General features: G+C 30.1%; 1 protein-coding gene across 4 annotated transcripts; it reads right to left on the bottom strand.

Annotated features, from left to right (window-relative positions):
- Positions 1–1360: 1360 nt before the first annotated feature.
- LOC107477124 (protein PHYLLO, chloroplastic) lies at positions 1361–15226 on the bottom strand. Of its 4 annotated transcripts, XM_016097093.3 has the most exons (28): positions 14846–15226; positions 13876–14084; positions 13530–13647; positions 13274–13387; positions 13074–13175; positions 12353–12412; positions 12151–12219; positions 11860–11964; positions 11588–11782; positions 10977–11075; positions 9454–10014; positions 9106–9330; positions 8635–8937; positions 8357–8424; positions 7618–7776; positions 7019–7144; positions 6822–6944; positions 6542–6659; positions 6146–6301; positions 4920–5159; positions 4635–4802; positions 4370–4513; positions 3486–3947; positions 2846–3139; positions 2607–2764; positions 2386–2493; positions 1844–2096; positions 1361–1547 (listed from the first exon to the last, which is right to left on the bottom strand). In XM_016097093.3, the coding sequence occupies exons 1-27, from the start codon at positions 15182–15184 to the stop codon at positions 1847–1849; spliced, it is 5073 nt and encodes a 1690-aa protein (XP_015952579.1). In that variant the 5' UTR covers positions 15185–15226; the 3' UTR covers positions 1361–1547; positions 1844–1846. The 4 variants fall into 4 exon arrangements, with proteins under 4 accessions (XP_015952579.1, XP_052112152.1, XP_015952603.1 ...); XM_052256192.1 differs by lacking the exons at positions 13530–13647; positions 14846–15226 and having other exon boundaries at positions 1365–1547; positions 13876–14014; XM_016097117.3 differs by lacking the exons at positions 13274–13387; positions 13530–13647; positions 13876–14084; positions 14846–15226 and having other exon boundaries at positions 1365–1547; positions 13048–13175.
- Between the last annotated feature and the right edge of the window lie 10314 nt (positions 15227–25540).

The raw sequence follows: 25540 nt of genomic DNA, 5'->3' as shown, positions 1-25540 counted from the left end.
TAATAAATTTATAACCGCAACAATTAATTTATTAATTTTTATAAATAACTCACTAAAGATAATAAACATCCATATTACAAATGTCATAATAATATTATTAATCATAATAAATTTTACGTTATGGGTGTCTGTGGTTGGGGGAATTATAAATAATTCCTAAAAATTTTAAGATAGAAATATCATATGCCTATGTGTAGTTCAAAGTTTAAAAAGCTATTTTCAAGCAAGTTTGATTCTAGAGAATCAAAATTCCATCGTTTCAATTCTCACCTTCTCCTTGGGTATATTTGATTCCCATGCGAATGGAATCTTTGTAACAAAGTAATACTTGAACCACACACACCCTATAAATATTTAAATTCCATACCATTTAAACTATATATATAAGTCTCTTATCACTATTCCTTCACATAACATCAAATTTAGCACAAAAAAAAAATATTTTCGAACTGCAATGAGAATCTGATGATCAGGTATGACAAAAAAAATCACAACATGCATCATACATTCATACTTACTCAAATACTATATACCTAATGATAACATAAATTGAATATTAGAATAGGAAAAGATCTTCACAATTTTAGCAACTATAAACGAAATTGATGACAAATTAGGATGGAACTATGTTAAATGTAAAAAGTGTCAAAAGAAAGCATATAAAAAAAAGAAACAACTACATTTGTGGCACATGTAATCAAACACCACAATATCCAACAATAAGGTAACTATATATACTTTTTATAATCTCATCTATCAAATTATTAGTTGTTAGCCCAATAATTATTTTAGGTTCAGAATTCAATTAAAGATTTTATATCAAAGTATTACAATAACTTTTGTACTATTTGATGGCGACGCAAAAAACTTATTGGGCACAACTGCTTTAAATCTAATGACATTTCAGAAAAATAATAACATTGAAGCACCACCTTATCAAGAGATTAAGAAGAAAGAAAACCATACAAATTCAAGACACATCTTCGAAAGAAGAACATACATACAAAGATGGAACCAAATAACACAATAGAAAATGCATCAAACTCAACAATTCATAAAGAACATGTCTTCGCAATAACCTATGACAAAAAGAAGAAAGCACCAACTCTAACAATCAACAAAAAAAAGGAGGACGAGCACCACATAAGATAACTAAGTCCATCAACTAAAACAAATGCAAAAATCAAACTACCAAATAAAAATATCACTTTGTACAACTCCAACATCCAAATCTTTTGTACTACAAATTATTTAAAATAAAATATCTTTTAAATTTAGCTTCAATTTATACATATTTAATTTATTTCTACAAAATATAACAATTTTTAATATTTATTATATACTATCATTAATTTATCGTCCCGTGCATCACACGGGTCTCATTCTAGTTATATTAAAATTGTGCATATGATATCTTTTAGAGGGTTTGAAATCCCAAGGGTACCAACAAACATGAGTATTAAATGTGAAGTCCAAGATGATTGCAAAATTTTAAAAATCCTTTGTGCTCCATGGAGAACTTTGTGTAAATAAGGCAAATGGGGTTGCTGTCCATCAAAGAAAACAAGTAAAAAAATATCATCATAACAAAATCAACTGGGAAAAACAAGGATAAAGTAAATGTGTCATTGAGAATGTAATTGAATTATAAGCCGCAAGCTATTGAAGTATTTAGCTTGTGGTCTATAGTACAAAATTATTAAATTCAGTAAGAGCTAATACTGAATATCAATTATATGAGCTTGCATAAAGCTGTACTATAATTAACATGTTAACATCTTTAACAAGATACCATACTGTGTTCTAATCATCATCAAACTTGTTGGACATCAACAACACATACCTTTCAGAGTGTAGTTAGGAATCGTCTCAAGGCGGAAACTACAGGAAGCGGGTTCTCCAAATGGACAGCATGGCCACAGTTGGGAATCTCAACCACCTCATGGATGTCTATATTCACTTTTTCTTGATTGCTCCCCACTCCGGAACAGACTGTGTTCATAATTTCTTGAGCAATTTTCTTAAATTTTGCATCCTTTTCTCCGTGTATGATAAGAAGAGGTGTTCTGCAATTTGGCAGATCTTTCCACAACGATCTGCAATGCATAGAGAGAAACCAACAGAGACAATAAAGTTCATGAATCTTCATAATGCCGAATTAAATTTTGAATATATCTTATATATACCAAAGGGTATTTTAATACTTGTGTCTATAAATGTATTCATTCCTAATCTATCTTGTCATGTGTTCATTCATCCAATATATCATTCCAATCTTTCTTGATAGTTAGCACTATATTACTTTTTAAGTTTAATATACCAAAGACGAAGCTACTTGGCACACCCATGAATGACGAAGCTAAGAGGAATGAACAATTAGCTTACGGCTGCCTTCCTATGCTTAATCCAGACAACATCTTGGCAAGACTCTGCAGGTCTTCATGTTGCAAGCGATTAGCAGTGATTCGTGTGAAGTAAGGATGGCTTCTTAAGCTGTATGATGTAAAAGGGAACGAAGGAAAATGGAATGAAAAGTATGCCATATAAGTCTAATAAGATCAGCCAAAATCACTGCACATTCTAAAGGTTTAGAAGAAACAAGTCACCTTTTCCACAGATCTGCTGCATACCAGGAATTGAGAAAAGATTCTAAACCATGAGAAATGATAGAACTTGCTCTGGAGTCATCTTTAGCTGCACGGATTTTTTGTGATAATTTATCTTTTAATCCAGGGCTTCCAGATATTAACACAGCTCCTTTTATCTGACATAAATGTTCAAATTGCTGATCCATAGTGAAGAAAATTTGGAAACAAAGATAGTACATTGAATGCCACCGCCATACCTTACTACTGAATCTGAGTGCAAGATACAATGCAATCCTAGCACCCATCGAATACCCAACTAGTGTAACTTTTCCTGGAGTTATATGATGTAATAGTTGATGGAATATATTAGCTATTATTTCCATTGACAACAATGGTTCCTCACAAGCATCATTCACACCATGTATTATTGATTTTCCATGACCAGGAAGATCCACTGAGATGCATCTTGCTGATCCAGAAAAGCTCTTCATGATAGGACTCCAATCTTCACCAGCTCCAAGGAAACCATGAAGAAATACTAGTACATTGTCCTACATTTGCTAAATCAGACATAATCAGATCTGTATTCAGGAATCAGATTTACTTTCTAAACACAAAAAATGAATTATATTTTATGACAATAGATTTCCCCTTCAAAGAAGAAAATGGTCAAGGTGGATTTTAAAACTAGTCATACTAGTCCAATTATTAGTGTCTTAGCATCAGTAAACTAGAATATGTTGCAATAATTATGAATATTTATGTTAGCATGTTACAATCCAAAATTGTGCATCTAAGATAATAAGAAAATGTTGGCACAAGTGAAATGTTTAATAAAGATTTCTTTTCTTGTTTTAAAAAGATAAAATGAATATGTATGGAGGCTTCTGTACTTACATTTGTTTTTTGGCCAGTTTCTTGAACCTCAAAAGAACAAGATAAACTACTAAGCTCTAATTTCAGTTGGTATTTAAGAACTTGCTCCTCATCAATAATATCACATATGACATTTTGGTTGATTTGGAAATTATGTAGCAGCCTACTAGCATTTGGTACAGATGCTTCAACAATACCACTATGTGGATTACGGCCAATTAAAACTGGATTAATTGTTGCATCTTCCTTTAGCCAACGGTAGGTTCCAAGACCATGGGCTACAGAAGAAACTTTCTTACCATGTAACTTGTTCACTGTATCAAAACTTAGCATATCAAGATAACTAGAAAACTGTGCATACGCAGATAGACTTAGACTGCTTTCAAATGCAGCACTGACAACAGCCATCTTCCCCAGCTGGTGTGCCCATCGTCCAATTAATGCAGCATTCTCAAAACCCCCAACAACACTTGGTTTGATAACCTGAAAAATAAAATATAAAATCATAAGACAGAATTGGAATTCTAGATAGAAGTCATCATTTCATCATTAGTAAGTTGGAGTATTGTGCACTTCTTTAAAGGAATCATAAAATAAATTCTGTTTGAATCAATAATACTCTCCAGCTTAGCCACTATCATATTCAACATCTATACACACCAACTTAAGGTGAATAATAAATTTGTTCTTTTCCAAGTTTGTATTACTGCTGAGCATGAATAACATAGGACCAAAAATGGATTGGTTGAGCTATTAGTTAATTTATTCTAAAGAAATGTAGCATTGCAGCTTGATACTGTAACTTTGTGAATCCTAGTAAAAGAGTCCACATAATGCCTCTACCTCATACTGAAAAAAATTAAGAATACCCAGCTCCTAAAGTATCCATTATAAATTCAACTTACAACAGCAACTATTCCCGGATGAGTAAATTTTACTAGCGTTCCCAGGGGATTTTCTTGAATTTTATCTATGGTCTCATCTAGTGCAACAGGTAAGCCACTTTCTTCACAGAACTTGACTATATCGTCTTCATCCTGAACAGGCTCCTGCAAAGGTGATATTAAAAAAAAAGTTATTAATACATTGCAAATATGCAACAAGAAATATAGTCAATAGTAAAAATTAAAAATGAGTGCAGAAGTTATGAAGAATGTGAACTTAGTCTACCTCAATAAACTGTAAGTTGCAATCCTTAACCAAAGAGCTGAACTCCATAGCTTCTTCATAAGTCCACTTCCGATTTGCATCAGCTCGTATGATTATCTGGCATCCGACTTTCTTTCGCACCTCTTTTATTACCATGGCATCTTGCGTTGGGTTATACCGACGTGCTACCTGTATAGCATTATAACCTGTTAGCTTTATACTTCTCTAACCATTGATCTACATATAAAATGAAGCAGAGCTGAGAGATTTCCAGAAAGAAGTCAAAACAATAGAAAACTAGCTTACCTTGAGTTTGATTGCAGAAAATCCTTCCTCGACTAATGTGGCAGCAACATTAGCAACGTCTGTTGGAGATCCATTTGAATCAAGTAGTGCACAAACCTGAACTGATGATGTTTCACATTCATCTTTTTCACTTATAGGAGGATGAAGTAGGTTCAACAAGTTGGAGCCTTTTGCAGCAGCTATGGCATTGAGGATAGCCATTTCCAAACCACATCTAACACTAGGAAAAATAGAAGATGGCTGCATCATAGAAAATTAGAACATGAAGTATACATCAATTCTGTATGTCATAATTTGATAACCTTGGTAATAAATAAACCATTAGTGTTGTCAACGGTTCACCCAACATATTAAGCTTCTAGGATAATTGGATCATGATATGGTAGCCAATCTTCTTTGACCAAGGGTGCTATTATTTATGCTGCTGTTTTTTTTTTTTCTAATTTTAATTTTCCCTTCCCAAAATGAAAGTCTCTCTTTTGATAGAGGCAGTACTTTTGAGGTTTGCATAATCTATTTGAATAAGCTTCTTGAGAAAGTTAGCATCAATTCCTATTGCTATTAAAAAATAAACAAAAATATATAAATAAATAAAAATAGAGCTTCTTCTGATTCTATTGATATTTTAGAATGAACTTTTTTTGTTTTTTGGAAGCTTACCCAAACACACCAATATATATCTAGTGTTCAGTCCTCACAACTCCCACAATTCTAAGTTCATGAACAATAAGTAAGTCTTTTCCTCAGAGGCAAGTGGATCAACAATTCAAGTGCAAAGGACTCTGCTCTAGTGTGATGGGACATAATAGAGATGCAATAAAAACGTTTTATAAGAAAAAAAATTTACATAGTAGCTTAAGCTTTTTGGGAAAGCTGTTTCTTGATGACCTCATTGCCAATGAAGTAGTTCTTCTTAAATTTATATTTGATAACTCATAGGTAATAGGTACATTTTAAGGAGCGGTTTCGATTCATTGGATTTGGATAAGACTAACTCAAACTCAAACTAGCTTAAGGGGTTTTCAAAACACCTATACAACTTATCTCTAGTTGATGCAGAAATCTAATACTATTCATGTCAATATTTAAACATACCCTCAAACAAAATCCATTTACAAATAACCTTAATACCATGTCAAGGAAACTGTCACCCAAAAATTCAAGTTGGTTTTTGTTCACATAAAATGCCTAACCCTACGCTATATAATGTAGGTGAGACAGCTTACCACAATTCCCAACTCATTCCAAATCCAATATGAAAATGTGCCCTTCAATAGAGAGAGGAAGCAACTAATATTAACTTGTTGCATGATATGAACAAGGAACCTAAGTTGATATTCTGCATCTACCAAATTTTCTCTGTGGATCTCAATCGGAGCAACCTGCTTGATGCCAACAACAAAACATCAAGTACATATTAGAGTAGATTTACAGGGGAATGGAAAAGAAATATTATGTTCCTCTTCTTGTCTACAGTATGCTTCACAACTGGTATGCATAACACCCAAGGGATGGGCTGTAATATGTATCAGCCCCTCACCAATTTATTTCTCTATGTGCTTAAGATTGGAAACATTTTAACCTAGATATGAAAGATGATATAATATCAGAGTGATACCAACCTCACCAAAACCAACACTTCCATCTTCAAGAATTAAAGATATGATAAATCCTTCTCTATAGAATTCATCATGATTATCACCAACAGATGCTGATGTTGGTGGTGCACTTAGTGCAAATCTGCAACCAAATCATTATACAAAATCCAAAGAAAGTAATCAAATGAAGGAAAGGTTAACAGTTAAATAGAAGTCGTCCCCCTCCCCGCAACTAAAAAATATATAAATAAAAAATAGCAGTGTCATTGGAGACTTGAATTTTTTGCATAATGTGAAAACTTACCTATATCTCAAACACTTCATTGTACGAATTTTGTACAAATAATGCTGATCTTTAATAGCACCGGGATTTGGGATGTACCTCATAGCATCTTTCACAGCACCCAGAGAGTGTTTTCTCAAAATACTGAGTCAAGATATAAATTCATGAGCAATGAAGTGATATCCATTAACTGAATCTTAAATCAGCAGCAGTGTAACCTGTGAAAATTAGCATTGGCATCGATTGAACTATCAATTTCAACCATACAATCCACTTGCTCATGTTGAGCTAAACGTAAAGCATCTTCAAATTCTGCCTTGGTCTTCACGTGCAAATGTTTGATTCTGCACGCATATTGATTTTTTCCCCTCATGAATAGTAGGATTGATTAAGCATAGACTATTATGTAAAGTCAATGGGAAAATTATCCAATTTCTAACAAAATATATAATTTTATGGTTATTTTCTTGCCATTATATATATCACAGCATTTCGGTTTGATGTTATGCTGATACCGGTTGCATAAGCAAAACCAATATTAGTTACCTCCCCAGTTAATTTCAGCACACAGATGAAAGTTTAAACAAGTCACCAAAAAAAAAAAGATGATAGTTTAAACCTCATAAAACTACCTCGCGTTGCACTACCATCCAATGATAAATATTTTACAAGATTTCCACAGACAAAGTAGGTGACATTTTATTCAAGCAAAGAGTAGAACAAAGAAATGCAGACATATCTCAGACAAAATAGAATGATCAATGAAAAAAAAAAAAAAGATCAAATAATTCCTACCAAAGTATATCTAGATTCTTACCCATGTGCCATGCATAGCCCTTGGATAAATATGTTATGAGAGGTATAGAAGTATTGATGAAGGATACTAGGCTCAACTTTATCTGCCAATGGAAGAAGACTGAAAATTGCTCCTCCGTGATTATTTACCACAAAAATGGTCATTGGTTTCCGTAATTTCCTAAATGTAGAGTTATTTTCAGAACATTAGCTACAAGTGATAAGTATAAACGGTAATCTTGTAACAAAGAAATATGAAAGTTTTCCAAGTTTATCGTAGAAATAATTTAGAATATCTACAGAAAATATCTCATATCTTTAGGTAAGGGGTGGCCCTGTGCACAAGTCTCCCACAAGGTAAAGTCTAGGGAGGGTCGATGCAAGCAGCCTTACCCCTTATCTCCGACCCCCTACCACAAGGCTATTCCCAGTATTTGAATCCAGACCACCATGTCACAAAACATCAACCTTACCTTTACCCCAAAGTTCTCTTACTCTCGTAATATCCTTATGGTATCTTATAATATTTTGAGATGAGTTATTATGAGCAGTTTTTAGTCAATATAACGGCTCCATCTTGTTGTAACTTCTATAGGTCATATACTAAGGGAAAATTCTACTACTTTGTCCAAAAAGGTTCTACTTTCTCTTCAATGAAGAAACACCCAAATCTCATTTTATCTAGAGTCTGTGTGTCCACTTGTCCAACATAACATCGGGCAAAAGGAGAGACAAAAATGGTCAGAAGGATAAAGAAATACCTTTGATACAAAATTGCCAAACTGTTTGTATCATGCAATAAAGAAATGTCTCCAACTAAACAGAACACCTGATTGAAATTGTGAAATAAAAAGTGAAGAGGAAAAGAGATAATCAACCATACTAAACCAACTAATGGATGAAAAAAAAAACAGTCATTTAGAATACAAATCAAAGAAAGATGAATTTAATACGACTGTAAAATTAGAAAATCATGCAGTGACACATTTCCACCAGCTAATATAAGTAAATTGATAATTCTGATAACATAAATAGCTACCCTTTTATTGCTTCCCACGGCAAACCCAATAGCCGTGCTAAGTAATCCATCAATACCACTAGCCCCCCTGTTACCAGCCACCCTCATCAAGTTAACTGGTAGGTCTGAGTTTAACATGATAGATGCAACACTTGGGTTGCTTGTAGACCAACCAAGTCCATACATATCTACATCACGAATGGGCATACTGTTACCAAGGAAAAGAGCAGACTCAGAAGAAAGAGCATCTGACATCATATGTGCCACATAAGGTTCAGTTAGGGAGCACTCAGCATTGATTTGAAACAGTATCTCCCATTCAACCTGCAGATCAATAAGTTTTAGAGAATGTTGCTAAAAATTGCCAGTAGCTGAATCTAACAAGATTATTACAAAATACAATAACTCCATCAAAGGAAAAAAAAAAAAGAAGAAGAAAAACGCTAATATCATCATACCAAGAAGTTAGTCTTATTTTCTTAGAATCAGTACCATTTTACTCAACAGTTGTAATGAAGTGCTCCATATGCGCTCTGTATGGGGAAATTCAGCCTTAATTAAAAAACCCACAAAATCAACAATGGTAGTTTGTATCCGGTGGGTTACAATATGTGATGGATCATGACGAAGTGGATGCTTGTCAACCATAATATATGGAAAAGGAGCACGCTCCTCTAGAATTTGACAAACTCGTTTGCTAGTTATCCTACTTCCCAACTGCTCCGAATAAACAACCAAAAAGAAAGACACACAAGTAAATGGACATTACTAGTACGTTCAAAAATGCATTCAGCAGAAATTATAGAAGGAAGTGGGAAAAGATTCATGAGTATTTGGTACCTGAATAACCACATCAATCTCCAACAAGCCCTTGACAGAATCCGAGAGTAAAGCATGATCAAGATTATCAATAAATAAAAAGTTTCTTTCAATATCAGGAAAAGAAGTTAAGATCTTTTTCAAGCGCAACCCTGACAAAATATCAGCAAAAACAGGCCAACAGAGGTGTTTAGCCAAAAGCAGCGCAGCCCACATCTCATCCTCTGTATGGATTGCACCAAATAATATAAGACCATGTTTGCCTTTTTGCATCAGGCCTATAACTTCCATCATTTCTCCTACAGCATCTATACAAGATGGTCGCATATGAATGTACTTGGTAAATGGTTCAGCATTACTGATCCAGAGGTCCAGCCCGTTTAAACAGCTTAACCTCCATTTACGTGGACTGCTCTCCAAAGGCTCTCTGAAAGGGCAGTTAATATGCACAGGACCACACGGTGAAGTTATTGCCCGATGTATAGCAGAATCAAGAGTGGTAAGTACCATATTCGTAGGAACTTGATCTGTTGGTGCAGGAAGATTGAAGAAATATCTCACATAAACACCAAAATGGTTCACCTGATTCCAAAGTTCAATGTGTACCATGAGTAACCAAGAAAAACAAGACACAGACATTCTTGAATTACAGCAATTAATCTTCAGACCAGTGTAACTAGTTACATTCTCGTTAAGAGACCAGAGCATCTAATTTTTGTAGACTTTCAGATTTAGTTAGTGAAATATATAATTCCCATCACAATAACAAATAAGAATATTTAACAACAATTAGTTGGTTCAAGTTAGTTGTCTCCCTTAGATAGGATCACAGGTTTGAGTCTTACGGGTGAAAAAGCTAGTGCTGAGCTCTACTCCCATAGTTGGAGTCCAATGGGCTCTGGATACCAGTATTTAGACCAAGAAATGAGGTGGCTGTGGGGTGAACCAAAGAAGATAGAGCACATCTTGGTGCAATGGTAAGTTGCTACCTTTAACTTGGTGGTGCAGGTTCAAGTCACATAAGCAGTCCCTTTACCTACATACAGGGAAGGGCTTCATGCATTTGACTCTAACCAAACCACAAAATCAGGAGCAACTTCTGCAAAATGCACACGACAATTTCTGGACCAAGGTGAGCAAGGTAAAAACAAAAAGGAATCAAGATAAAAGACTATTATAGAGAGAACCAATTAGATAAGATTCGGAGTCACTAGGAGGATTGTGAGAGAGGTCTCACAAATACCCTAAGATTAAGTCTGTATCAGTATATTGCATCATCTTCTACCAATTATATGGGGATTTTCATTTTCTGTTTACCTTTGTTGTTCTTTTGGTGCAAACTTATCCACTAGTAGTTTTAGCTTCCTATATAATCCTATTTCTACTCTTTTATCACATAAATAAATAAACAACTATATATTTATCTTTGCCTCCTGGGCAGCCCTCCACACCTTGCCTCTTGATTTGGCATTTTTTGACCGCAAATTAATTAAATAACAAACAATGTATACCATGAGACTTTGAGAACATCTGAAGTTTTTAACCTGATCAATTGCCTGGTTGGCTCCACAATCTAGCAGCTCTGGAGGTCGATCTGCTGTAAGTAAAAGAAGTGGTACAAAATCTTGACTAGCCTCCACAACCTACATTTTTTTTCCGATAAAAGAATTTATTATGATTAAGAGAAGAATACTAGACATAGGAAGATGAGATATCAATAAGGCAAAGTTTTTCAAGATCTCAACATATATGAGAAATCCCCTAGGAAAACCATGACCTTTACATCAGGGCTAAAGTAAACCTTTACTGATCCAAAACCTTACGTGCATAACAAACTCAGGTTGCAAATCCCTCAGGAAAATGGTAACTACAACTTAAGTTGATGGAGCCTAACGTAACAACTACATGCATGAATACAATTAATTAATAAACAGCAAAGTAATGTCTGGCTGTACCAATCCTAGATCCCTCAACCAAAAAAAAAAGGCACACAAACCCCAAAAGCGGTTCAATATATTTCTAGAACTCATGCATTAGTAGAAGCCCAAAGAATGACAACAAATGAATCACTAAGGTTAGGTCATCATTTATGCATTCAGGATACCAAATAAATCCAGGTTAGTTAAGAAGGGGGAAAAATGTTGGTTGATCTCACCGCAGGAAGAAGGTTTGAAACTGCAGTTCCAGATGATGTGATGACTACTGCCGGCACGTGAGACCCTCTTGCATATCCAACAGCATGAAAAGCAAGTGAACGCTCATCAAAGCATGAAATACATGTGATTAACTTGTGACTTGAAGCAGCAACAGCAAGAGGGGAAGACCGAGATCCAGGTGCTACACAAAAATACTAGAAAAAGAAAAAAATCACAAACTTGAATCTATTAATGGAGAGAAGAATTATAATAATTTATTAGATCACCTCACCGTCAAACCCAGCCTTGAGCATTCTTCAACAACTAATGATGCCCATACAGCATTGATATTGGCACACTCAATTAGTGAGGATGATAATTTATTGGATTGATCCAACTGATAGTTAGAGACAGTAGACATAACATGAAAAGGCTTCAGCAATTTTTCCAACATTATAATAAAATTAGAATTAATAAGATATATCTATGCACATATTATAGTTCTTGTTTTATGTTTTGCAAAGGGATTGGATGAATACTTAATGTATGCATTTTCTGTATATACAGACAAAACAATGCATACCATGTTATTTGAAACGGCACGGGTTGCTGAAAGCCTGACACAGAATTGACTGGAAGATGGAGACTCTTTCTACAATAGAATCGAGGAAGACATTGAAAAATTATCATATGCAACAGAATGCAGAAGCATAAAAGGATAGAAATACACACAAAAATGTGAACTTAATGCTAGTAAAGGCAGGAACAAGGAAAATACGGGATACCAGCTCCAAGATGTCAACCACGCTTTCTCTTCTTCCAGGTGTGATAGTGTTCATGTAGACCTAGCAGCTCATGCAGAAAAGCATACAACAACAGTCAATGCTCAGAACACACCAATCAGAGACTTGAAGCAAGCTTTAGATGGCCCAGAAAGCTCATAACATATATATTTGGAACAAAGGCATTATGCTAATATATACTAATATTAAAAAATACATAGGAAAGCAATAAATAAAGGAAAAACACTGGAATAATATACTTCAACCACTTTCAACTTATTTCAAAATACATGAAAGAGAGAGGAAAAGAAATTTTTTTACACTAAGCATCCCTGAGGATAGTGAATGCAAATGCCTTATGCAAGGAACAAATACTGTCAGAATAAAAAGAATATCCTATGATATCTACTATTATTTCCTTATTTGTTTGGATTAGGGTTTCCCTATGATGATAACTAGAGGTGAGGATTCCTCTCCTGTAAAGCATCACACCATATTCAGTAATATATCCATATATTTCAGTCCCTATTTTCTCCTCTTTTCTAGTTCCCTATCTAAACCTGACATTCTCATGAGATACTATATGTGTACATAAAACAAATAGGAAAAGTATAGGTAAATAATTCCTAACCAGCCAACTTTAAACAACTACAATTAAGGGAGAAACAACTATGTTATTTGCTACAAGTAAGACTTACATATTAGGAAGGAAATGAACTTATACCCTTGCAATAGCTCTATCTTCTACCAAATTCAGTTTTCTGAGGCCAGATCTTACGCTTTTAAGTTTCAATGTGTCACTACCAGACCAGGTATAACATGTAATCTGCACAAAACGAAACATGACATCAAGGATAAATACAGAAGGAAGTAGACCAAAAAAAAAAAAAGGTCCCAAAAATACATTTAAGGCATGCTTGGGACCTGGTTTAGAGAAATTTCAAGTGAATGAAGGGCTTCCTCAAAAGTGGGGGAAAAGTCATTCCATGCTAGTGTCACCGTCAAAATGGAAATGCACTCCAACTCATCTAACTCAATCTGTTATGATGGTATTACAGTTTAAGCAACATCACATTAGTGAGACAATAAGAATACATGCTAAACAATTATTCTAAAAAATACAGGAGGAAGAACTGAAGAAGACAGTGAGATTGTTTTCAAATTCCAATAATAACTTTACCTCAGGAATGAAAAAATAAAAAGAACCATCCTCAATATTCATGGAAATCGAGTCACTATCAAAATTAATATCCACAAAACCGTAGGCCACTATATGTGTTGAATCAGAAGAGATGTACCTGCAAACAAATTATAAAAACAACAACTCAATTCTTTCTCAGATTTAAATCTGCAAGCATCTTTAGTGGCAAGTTAATATAGCCTCTCAAACATGACTCCATCACCCAAGAGCCTGTCCTTTGAAAGGCCAGCTTTTAACCAAAGATTGGATCGGTCTATATGATGTTTTCATGCAACTAATAAGAATTTTATAGAACCAGAAGGAATGAAGACCAGGTTGAACCAACCTTTTGATCATACTAGGCTTTCCACTGGATGAACGTGAAAAAGACACAGCAGAGCCAATGCCAAAGAGACCACGGCTTCCATTCACATACAGCGATTTCAAGGTTGGATTGTCAACATTCTTTGACAGGTATATAAGAGGATACACTCCAGACAACTCCGGTTGACTGCAAAACCAATTCAATGCCTTAGGACTTGGAGGCACAGCCACCTGGAAAAGAAAATGACATCCACATAGCAATAATTCAGGAGTGCATCGTTTCAGCATTTCACCATAGACAACATTTTCCAAACTTTCAGCTGGTTTAGATGTCCTTACATTAAACTAAGAACTTCAATTTCATAATTAGGCTTTTAGGCTTTTGAAATGCAGGAGGAGTGTAAATTAACATACATGAACAATAATTTTAGACAGGCTTTTAACTAATTCCACAACCTTTGCATGACACTAATTTCATCAAAAACCAAAAATAAAATAAAACTAAGATAACGATACCAACTCACACTGCCATTCTGCCAATGCTCATTGTTTACTGAAAAACAAACAATTTTGCAAAAACAAACAAACAAACATACCTGAATGATCCCTTCAAAACACAAATTATCCTTGCAAAACAACGCATATTCCATAAAAAAATATATATCTAAATCTAAAACTGAAACGAAAATAAGAACAGCAATCACTCCACCACTGCTAGTTGTAATTCAGTGTCAGAGCTTCCTTCGAAGCTACATTAGATAGCACAGCTTCATAGTTAGTTACTGTCATCACGTGCTGTTAGTTGGTTAGTTAGTTAGTTTCAGTTACTGTCACGTGATGTTAGTTAGTTAGTTAGATAGTTACAGGTGCAGTTTGTTAGATTCAGTTAGTTTCAATAACCGTTAAATTCTCTGTGACTGTCTCTTTACTCACGCTTTCTCGCATTTTCTCGTATTTCATCGTTCTAACACTGAAACGAACAAATTTGATACCTGAAACCTAAGGAATCCGGTGGAGCTACGAGGCGGCGAAAGCTTCAGCGTCTCAACGGCATCCTTGATTTTCCGAAGGCCTTCCTCCAAAGTCACCGCAGGGGGAAGAGTCCGCGTAACGCAGTGCTCAAAAACGACGTCGTTCTCCTCAATGTCGCCAGATACTGGAACCGGACCGTCGAACTTCGCTCCTCCTCCCATTCTGGCGTCGGCGGCTACTGTTCTCATCGGCGGCGATGGTCTCCGGCGTGCTCCGACGAAGATGAAGGGAGAAGAGGAAGGAGAGAGAATGAAGAATGTAGGTACACTGGAAAATCTCGCGGCAGTTAACGAAATCATTTGGCGGATTAGTGAGAGAGAGAATGAAGGAAAGTTGTAATAAGAACTGAGCAGTGAATACTGGATAGTGATGATAGAGTATCTCTTATTATGCAATTGGATTTTGCTGACGTGTTAGAAAATATTAGGTCTTTAACGTTAAAAAAATAAGATATAAACTCATTATTTTCTTGCCGATTTATTATTTAATATTTTTAATTATTAATTTCATATAAAAAAAATATATGTGAATTTTTACTAAAAATTAAATAGTATGTTCAAATTTTTAATATATTTATGGATTATATATGAATTAAAATAATTAATTATTAAATTTTACTATTAAAAAATTTAAAATATATAAATAAGGATAAAAACTAAAAAATAAAAAAGAATGAAACTTTTTATTTAAACTTATATTTATTTAGAAAATATTTTAAGCCTTTAACTAATAAAAAGCACATGATTCAAAGAAAAAGCATATCATGTTGCGATAATCAATTATTAACCAAACATATTTTTCCTATGTTTTGTAAATATAAAAAGTGAACAAGAAATATATAGAGACATATTGAAAATTAAACTAAGCTTGTGAATTATTAATCAAGTTGAAGAATTTAAGTTGAATTAAACTTTTTAGAAATTGTTAATTAAAATGTTCATAAATAATAAGGTTACCTATTCAAGTTTGATAACTAATAATAAAGGATATAAATTTTATGAAAAAATAGATAAAAGTTGATCAAGTTGCTAAATTGAGAGGCTTTGAACTTAGTCAAATTAAATTACACTAAAAAATGACATAAAATAGTATATATTATAACGTTTCTATAAAATCACTCTAATATTGTAGGTATTATAGCATTGTTTATTGTTGTCGTAATTAAGTTTTAAAATGTCACTATTATCACCTTTATTTATATATTATATATAAGTTCAGCTCTAATCTATTTCTTATTACACGTTAAAACATTATCGTTGTGTGATAGAAAGGTTAAATCGATGTCACGACGATCTTTTCTAACGACAATTTTTTTCAACGACGACCTCTTCTGACAACATCTCCTCTAACAATGATCTCTTCGAACATCTTCTCTAATAACAGTCTCCTCCTTCGACGTTCTTCTACGTCGACAATCTCATCCATTAAATTATTGTGTTAAATTTTACTTCTAACACACTTGTAAGACAGATTCTTTTTTCTTTTTTTCTTTATTCTCTTAAAAATATTTCATTTTAATTCCTTTGATCTCTTGAATAATTAATTGAAAATTTCGGATATACTTCTTTTTTAATCTAAATTTAAACTAATAACAAAATAGAAAATGGTAATTGAAAAATCCAAGTAATTAAAAAGTTCCGCGCTTAAAAAAAATATTTATAGCTATTAACATCATAATCAATATTATTATGATTTTTTAAAAATTGTCATAATAATCAGAATGACACTTAGAATAAAAATATTTTTTAAAAACGCCGATTTTAAAAATAATGGTGATTTAAATGTTGTAAATACCTAAAAAATTGTCATTTTAACTATTTTTTGTAGTATTCAAATATAACAACTATATATACAAGTTTATAAGTGTGGAATCATATAGAATTTTACATTTTTCATCACCAATTTTAAAATATCTTAGTAATTAAATGTCTTAGATATTAAATTTTGTTATAATTGTTTGCCTATAAATATTATTTATATTGTAACGAGTACAACTAAAATTTTAATAATAATTATTAAATTAAACATTGTTACAATGAATATTATAAAAATTTGTAATGTACTCATTACTAACCTATCATATAATAAAAAATTTTAAACTTTATAAAATGTAATTTTTTCATAGACTCGTATTATCGAACTAATTAAATTCGATTTAGCATTGACTCCATATAGATATAATTGTTGATGTATTAAAATAATTACATGGATTAGATTCATGCTATGGAAGTGATATTTATAATTTTTTTATATTTTTTGTAGTATATTTTTTATATTATATAATATTTTTTCTAATATTTTTAGCAAATATTTCACTAATTTAATAAATTTAAATACTAAAAACTAAATTCAAAATTTTAAATTTTATAATTATTTATATACGTGAGGGCTTCATAATTCGAAGCAGCCAACTTCGATCATACTCATGCATAATTCGAGTCTATCTGATTCAAACTACCCTTCACTACATGTTTCCACCATAATTTAAATTTGGGTGATTCGAACTACTAAAACTGTAAATTCCTTCACTAATTTGAACAAGATTGATTCAAATTATTAAATTTTGTTGTTCGAATAGAATTTATTCGAATTATATAAAAAAATGCTTTTGATTGATCTATGTCTTATTTTTTTTATTTGGTTTAATCATGTAAAATTTTATGCAAGTTGGCTTAACACTATCATTTGCTTAGAAGTTCATGTATGAGATTTTATTCGAGTGAAGTTCATAAATTAATATGGATTTAGATCGAGAATTATTAATTTCTCTCAATTAAGAGAGTAGAATAGAAAATATACATGTATGTTATTGTTGCAGTATTTGTTCTTCTTTTTAATATGTTAATATCTTATTATTGAAAGAAAATTATATTGAGATTATATTGTGTTGTTATTGAAGTGTTTATGTGAATAAACAATATTAGGACTAATTAATTATGAAGTTTATATTGATAAAGTAAAAAATAATCCAAATAACTGCTTCCCCTCTCACTTTTCCTTCTTTATCATTTTTAGAAAATCTAAGTAAGTTTGGCATGTGCCTTCCTTCCTCTTATTAGGTTAGGCATGTTAATAATGAGTTAAGACTTAACCAACCTGACTATATATTTGGCTGCCAAACACGTTGATAGTGATAATTATTAGAGTACTATCTTTTTTAGATATTAGAGTTTTTTTTTTTTTTTACAATTGTATAACTTATTTTTTTAAAAATAAATAAATTAAAAATTTTAGCGATTTTTCTGGAGTTCAGATAACTTTTTTTTAGTAAAAGGTTTTTTTGGTATAATATTAATTTTAATTTTTTGTGAATAAATTTATTAATATTTTAAACTTTTGTAATTAAAAATGATAATTTACTCATTAAATTAAAGATTAATCCATCGCGAATCTAAACTCTATTTAAAAATTTATCATTGATATATAAAGTAAAATTTAAAACTCTAATTACTTAAAATAAATTAATAAATTAATTACTCAACCAAATTAAGGTAGTTTACAAAAATACTAGTAGTTTTTGACGTTTATACATTTGCCACTAGCATTAAAACCTTTGCGGTGGAAAGGCAGAAATTTGGATCTTTTAAGGTGAGAAAATTGGTAAAATAAAGGATTAATTTTCATTAATTTTATAATTTTTATACAATTTATATTCTACTATTTTAATTTAGGATTGACTAACTCATCACTTTATTATTTTGTTAACTTTCTCGTTTCAAAAAATCTTATTCTAGAAAGCGGGTGGAGGAGGCTATTTTTTTTTCTTTTTTTTCTAGAGTATCCATCAGGTCGGAAGGCTAATGACTAATCTTTCGGGTACTATAGAGGCACAAAGTGGACGATCTTCCCAAATAAGTAAGCTTTATTTTCATTCTCCAGTGAATATCGAACCCAAGAAAGATAGTTAAAAAACACAGACCCTTATCCATCTGTGCCAACTCTTTTTTGGTTTGCATCAGGATATTCATCAGGCCAGAAGTCCAATGACTAATCTCGTGGGTACTGCAGAGACACAAAGTGGACAACCTTCCCAAGCAAGTAAGCTTCATTTCCATCCTTTAGAAAATATTAAACCCGAAAAAAATGGTTAAAAAATACAGACCCTTATCTATCTGTGCCAACTTACCTTGGCAGAGGTCACATTAATAATTTGGATAATCAATTTGGGCCGGTAACTTTCGAATGAAGCCCACAAAATATTTCTGTGGGCTGTTCATTATTGAAGTGTTAGTCATACTTTTTGTTCGTTTTGTGTACTCCTCGTAACAGAAACGAGAATGGAAAAGCCTCCCGACCAAAAATAAAATTAACTTGTGTATATCTGAACAAAAAAAAAGTTGTGTACACTATGTCACTGTCAGCGTCAGCGGTCAGTCCTATGAAATTGTGAAAATCATACTCAAAAGTCTTTTTGTTTTTATGGGATAGTATCATTTCTTTTTTTTAATAATAAAATAAATATATATTTATCGATATAGACACATTTAAAAAGAAAAATTAACTCTTATCATTTATTTCTATGAACGTATCTCGTTTGTACAATTAATAACTTAAGCAACAAAATTTTAAATATATATCTCGTTTGCTCCCAGGATAAATAAAAAAATTTTAAATTGTATCTTGATATTAGTGTAAATATTATTATTTTTTAGGTTTAATTATTCTGTTGGTCTCTATAGTTTCGCGAAATTTTCAATTAGATTCATATATTTTTTTAATTAAGTTCTTGCACCAATTTTTTTTTAATTGGGTCCCTACATTTTTTTCTTTTATTTAGGTCTCTATAACAATTTTTTTTGGTTGGGTTTCTATAAAATTAAGCCAATTACTATTAAGAGAGACTTAATTAAAAAAAAATTAGTGTAGGAACCCAATTAAAAAAAATATAAAAACCTAATTAAAAATTTTACAAAACTAGAGTAACTAATAGAATAATTAAACCTATTTTTTATGGCAGTATATTTTTTTTCTAGTCATATAAAAGTTTTTATTTTGTCATATATATCTTGGATTTTTTTATCTCTTTCTATTTTTTGCATCTAAATGGGAAGCTTTTTAAGATTAGTGACTACACAATATATACATCACAAAAAGTTGTTCACCAAAAGAAATACATCATCACAAAAAATTAAATGCAAAACATTTATGGTAAGATTGCAAGGAAGCCTCATAATGTGAATCTACTTTGTGCATGGATTTTGGAAAAGAGAATAAAGTAGGGTTTGTCCCATTTGTAAATAAGAAACTTTTTATACACTACAAATCAATAATAGTTAATTTTTCTTTATATAAGTTGATTAACATAAATTAAAGATTTTTATCACTTAAAAAAATTAAATGAATCCTTATAATTAAATGTAGAACTAAATAATGGGAATAATATAATAAAGAAAATTAATATGACTCAGGTGTCTTCAAATTCAGTCAAAAAGCACATTCATTGCCTCTCAAGACTTTTCAAATAATCTCTTTGGTGCTCATGAATGATGAGTGGCTTTCTTTGCTCTATGAATAATGAAAAGCACTTTTAACTTAATTTCTTTTGGATGATATTTTCTCTAAGATCATGTTAGACTCAAGAGAGACTATTTTTTAATTTGAGCCACACATCCATATATAGAAGATTATATTCTGTTTTCCATAAATTGTTAATCACACAATTACCTAATAATTATCTCAACAAGAGTTTTTCTTTTTGTTGTAAAAGATGAAAATAATTTCATGCATGTCATCATATTTTTTTTTTTTGAGTTTAGTTGATTAACATTAAATTACCCTTATTGTATAATTCTAAAAAATACTAGTGTAAAGAAATTATTAAAGAGAGTTATTATATATACTCTTGCTAATAGTTATAACATTTTTTTTAATTTTAAGTGTTTGTTCCAAAAGTTGATCACAGAAAATAAAGTATTGTCAGAGAGAAATTATTGTTTAATTTATTTAATCACCGGCATATTTTTCCACTATAATTGAAATGGGCAATTGACTAAAATATCCAAACTCATGCATGTCACAAATAAATAGGTGATAATTGTGAAGGATAACAAAGATAAAGTTCACAATAATGGATCTAAATTTTTTTAAAGTGGTATCACATTAGTTAAAATTAACCATATATAATTTAATTAATAATACACAAATTATATATGTCATTATTAGTAAATTAACAATGAAATAATTATATTTAGATAATATGCATAATGTTTTAAATCTAAATCTCCTTATTGGTAGTGTTAGTATATATACCCCTTAATTAAAAGAATATATCAAACTAATTTAATGGAAATATTTTTATTTTCAGTAGATTATTCCATATGATAATACATGCTAATCTAAACCTTAGGTTATTCTGTTAGGTTAGAAGATAAAGCTAAGGATGATGCTAATAAAGAGATAATAATTTAATATTATTTATTTTATTTTATTTAATATTTATAATTTTATGTACATAATATTTATAATTATATAATTATATTTAATATTATTTGTTTATTTTAAGAATAATTAATAAATAAATAATAATATAAATTTAAGTGTTTTATATTGATTTCTATTGTCCCGAAACATTTTTTATTTGAAGACAAATATGGTTGATAAAACAAAAAGCAAATTAAAACATAGACGCATATATATGGCGCATTATTAATTTTACACATAATGATGGCGTGCCCTTTATGCTATAGAATTAATTACTATCACTATTGATGTCACTAATGAAAATGGCTAAATTCTATGTGTGTGGATCACTTCTTTGTTATTGATATTCTTGGCGAATCCTCTTAATCATTTTTGTGGAAAATTTAAATAAAATATGAATTTAAGTTTCATGTAATTTTTTTTTTGTTGCAAAATTATTAATTCATTTATTTTTTTAGATATTTTTTGTAATAAAAGATTTTTATTTTCTTGATGTAACAAAATATATAATTAAATGTATGCATATATACTAGAACTTTTATATTTTGACAACATATTAAAATTAAATTCATAAAATATATATCATGCGAATGAAAGTTATTAAAGTCATAGATAATTTAACTAATTTATTCAACTTGGGATTAGATCAGATCTTTCTTAATATATACTTTTCATTGCGTGCAGGGTTCTCTTATTCTAAAGGTACCACGCAATATGCAGCTACTTTTCATTAATTAATAATAATTATTTACAATAGATATCAACAATGAGATTACCATAATGACAAAGAAAAACCAAACGTGAAAAGATTTGGAGAATATCATATTAACTATTTAAACTAGATTAAATTATTTAAAATGAGTTTCTTATGAGTATGCATGGTTAATAATTAGGGCTATCTTGTAGATAATGCCAACATACATATATATATATAAATATATTAATAAAATTTTATATAAGTATTTAACTATATATTGTTATATTAATAAAATAATATTTAACTTAATTATTAAATATTCGAGTTTATGTAAAAATAATCTAATCAGAAAAATTTGATTTTATAAAACTTTATTATAATTAAGTATCTTTATATATATAAAATTTTATTTCGTAATAAAAATATAATGTATATGTAACACCTAAACTTTTAGCACGTCATGATCATACCAAAAGTAAGGCGTTACGGACTTTGATTTTCTGGTATTTTCTTAAAATCTGAAACGCATTATCGAGTAAAACCTCAATATTAAATATATAATAAAGGAAATTAAATCCGTAACGCGTTACTTTTGATACGATCATGACGTGCTAAAAGTTTGGGTGTTACAGTATACAAATTAAATACATTATCAATAAAAATAATTAAACTCTAAAATTAAATAATATATAAATGTACAAAGCAATATGGAGCTTATCCTAATCCAACCAATCACAATAAAATGTGGTAATCTCAGCTGAGAATATGAAAACCAAAGAGAAAAGAAGCATAAAAAATTGGGTTGCTATAGTGGGGAGTAATGTAGAGACATGATATGGTACCAAAGAATAGGTAATCCAAATTAAAATGAGACAGACTTTGAAAGTTTATTTGCACCTTTACTATTATATAGTCCAGTAGAAATTTCAAGAAATTCATCATGATTCATGCACATGATCAATTTAATGAAAATTAGGTATAGAAAAATGATAGAGAACAAACAAAATTTATTATTTTTAATCAGTAATAAATTAATAATATTTAGAAATATTAATTAAAAATATGATGTGGGATTGCTGAACTAAAAATAATAATGGAATTATTAATTAAAAATATAAATTAATATAAATAGCACTCTTTCTACCTATATATTATAAAGATACATAAATAAAACTATTTTCTGAAATAACAAGAACCAATATATTTATTAAAAGCTTAATAAAAATTTTTAAATGTATCTTAAATGGTATAATAATAATAATAATAATAATAATAATAATAATAATAATAATAATAATATATTTGATTATACTGTTAAACCCATTTGTTGAGGTCATTTTGACCCTTTAATTGGTAATGATTCGAGGAGAATTTTTTTCCTTCATGTTTGTGTTCTGGAATGCATGCACGTGTATGCGTTATAATAATAAGGAGGAGAAGGGAAAGAAATGAAGAAGAAAAAAAATAGAGAAGCATTATATATATATATATGGAAAATAATGGTGACATTATTATTGTTTTGGAGTTTTGAGTTGAAGTTGACGTGCTATGCAATTACAAGGGAGGGTGGTGGCACCAAAATTAGCTGCCACTCATGCACTAAGCTTGCTTTGTGAAAATTAGGACTCATAATGCAAAATATATAGAAAAATTAAAATTGTATTTAAAAACTGCCGCTAAATGAAAAGATAAAAAAAGAAAAAAACCACCACTAAGTAAAAACAAAAAAAAAAGTTGCTAATTGCTAACAGTGACGGACCCAAAAAATTTTAGGAGTGAGGTTTATATTAACTATGCGCAGTGACGGACCCAGAAAATTTTAAAAGTGGGGGCAAAAATATATATACTAAAATAAATTTTGTTAAATATTATTAATTATATAGAAATATAAAAATTAAAAATAGTTAATGAATATTTTCTTTTTTAAAATACTATTCATTATATATAATTTATAAAAACATAATTTTTTATTTCTAAAACTTGAACATAAAACATTTTAATTAAATTATAGATAACTTATTATCCTAACTAATTTTTTTATGCATATTTAATAATAAAATACTGAATCAATTGACACATTAGCGTCTGATGATACACTAATATTTATAATTTGAAACCAGAATTATATATGAATACTAAAAAAATTAAATCTGTATATGAAAAGTATGTTTATATAAAATAATAAAAAGTTAATTTACAATTTTTTCTTTCTTTCCTTTTAAAATAATTAAATTTGTTATATATCTTTTAATTTAATTTTGATATAATGTTAGATGAAAAATTTTATTCATTTGTTTAATTATGTATTATAAATTAATCAATTTATTTTAAAATTTTATATGCAACATAGGTGCATATAATAGAATAAAAAATAAAAAATAAGTAATAAAGATAAATAAATTAAGAATAAAATAAAATATATAAAGTCATGAAGAGAATAAAACATTAGATTAATATCTAAACTATAATTGTTTGAATTAAAATTTATAATTGAAAATATCAAAAAGAAAAACATTGAAATTGAAAGATACATAAAATCATGGAGAGCTATATAAAAAAACATGGAGAATTTAAAATTTACCTTTTGATGAAGAGAAGATGATCATTAGATAAGAAATAGAAAAAAAAGGTTGAAAATATAAATATCAGAAGAGGATTTAAGAGAATAAAAGAGTGACGACACACAAATTAAATTTGATTAGGTTAAATAATAGTCAAAATAATAGAAAAATAAAAAAATAAATTTGAGACTTTGACCGATTAAATTTAGTTTTTTTGTAGTAACATCATTTAAAATTTAAAATGAGTCATATTATGTATATTTAAAAAAAATAAAAAATATAGTGGGGCAAATGCCCCTTATGGTTGTTTTTCGGTCCGTCCTGATTGCTAGATAGGTTGTAGTATCGACTCCACCTTATTTTATATTACAAAATACAAATTCAAACAACATTTAATTATAGTGTTTTGATATGAAAAAAGTTTTTGTGGGAAGTTTGAATCTTACTTTATACATATAATAATTTATTAGCTAACAGTAAACTTTTAAATAAAACTGCTCTGATTTGTGATAAATTAAACATTAGTCTATCAAATTAGAGAATACCGTAAAAAACTCAAAAAAACAAAAATTCTTTGATTTGGGCATTATTATTGGAAATGATGGAAGCTTGGTTGGTACATAAATGGGTAAACGTTATATTACACTTTAATTTGTGGTGTCTCTTCTTGCTTTTCTTTTATATCATTATTAGAGTGGAACTTGAACACTACTATCAAAAAGCCAAAAACACATTTTTTTTTGGTTTCTTGGTCAACTATATATACCTTTTATGATTGGAAATTACTCTCATAATAATTTGAAGTCTGTAGAGAATTCTTGTTAAATAACAAGTTTCAGAAATTAAACTTTGATAGGATTAGAGAGGTTTATTCTCAAACAAAAATACGATATAGACACACAAAAAAAATAAGTTATTAAATAAGTTATTATGTATTTGTGTATTAATATATATGTATATCGTTTAACTAATTTATA

Source organism: Arachis duranensis, unplaced genomic scaffold, assembly GCF_000817695.3.
Source record: "Arachis duranensis cultivar V14167 unplaced genomic scaffold, aradu.V14167.gnm2.J7QH unplaced_Scaffold_165934, whole genome shotgun sequence".
Classification (NCBI taxonomy): Eukaryota; Viridiplantae; Streptophyta; class Magnoliopsida; order Fabales; family Fabaceae; genus Arachis; species Arachis duranensis.
The sequence above is the reverse complement of the archived record's forward strand: the minus strand, read 5'-3'. Positions and strand labels throughout refer to the sequence as shown.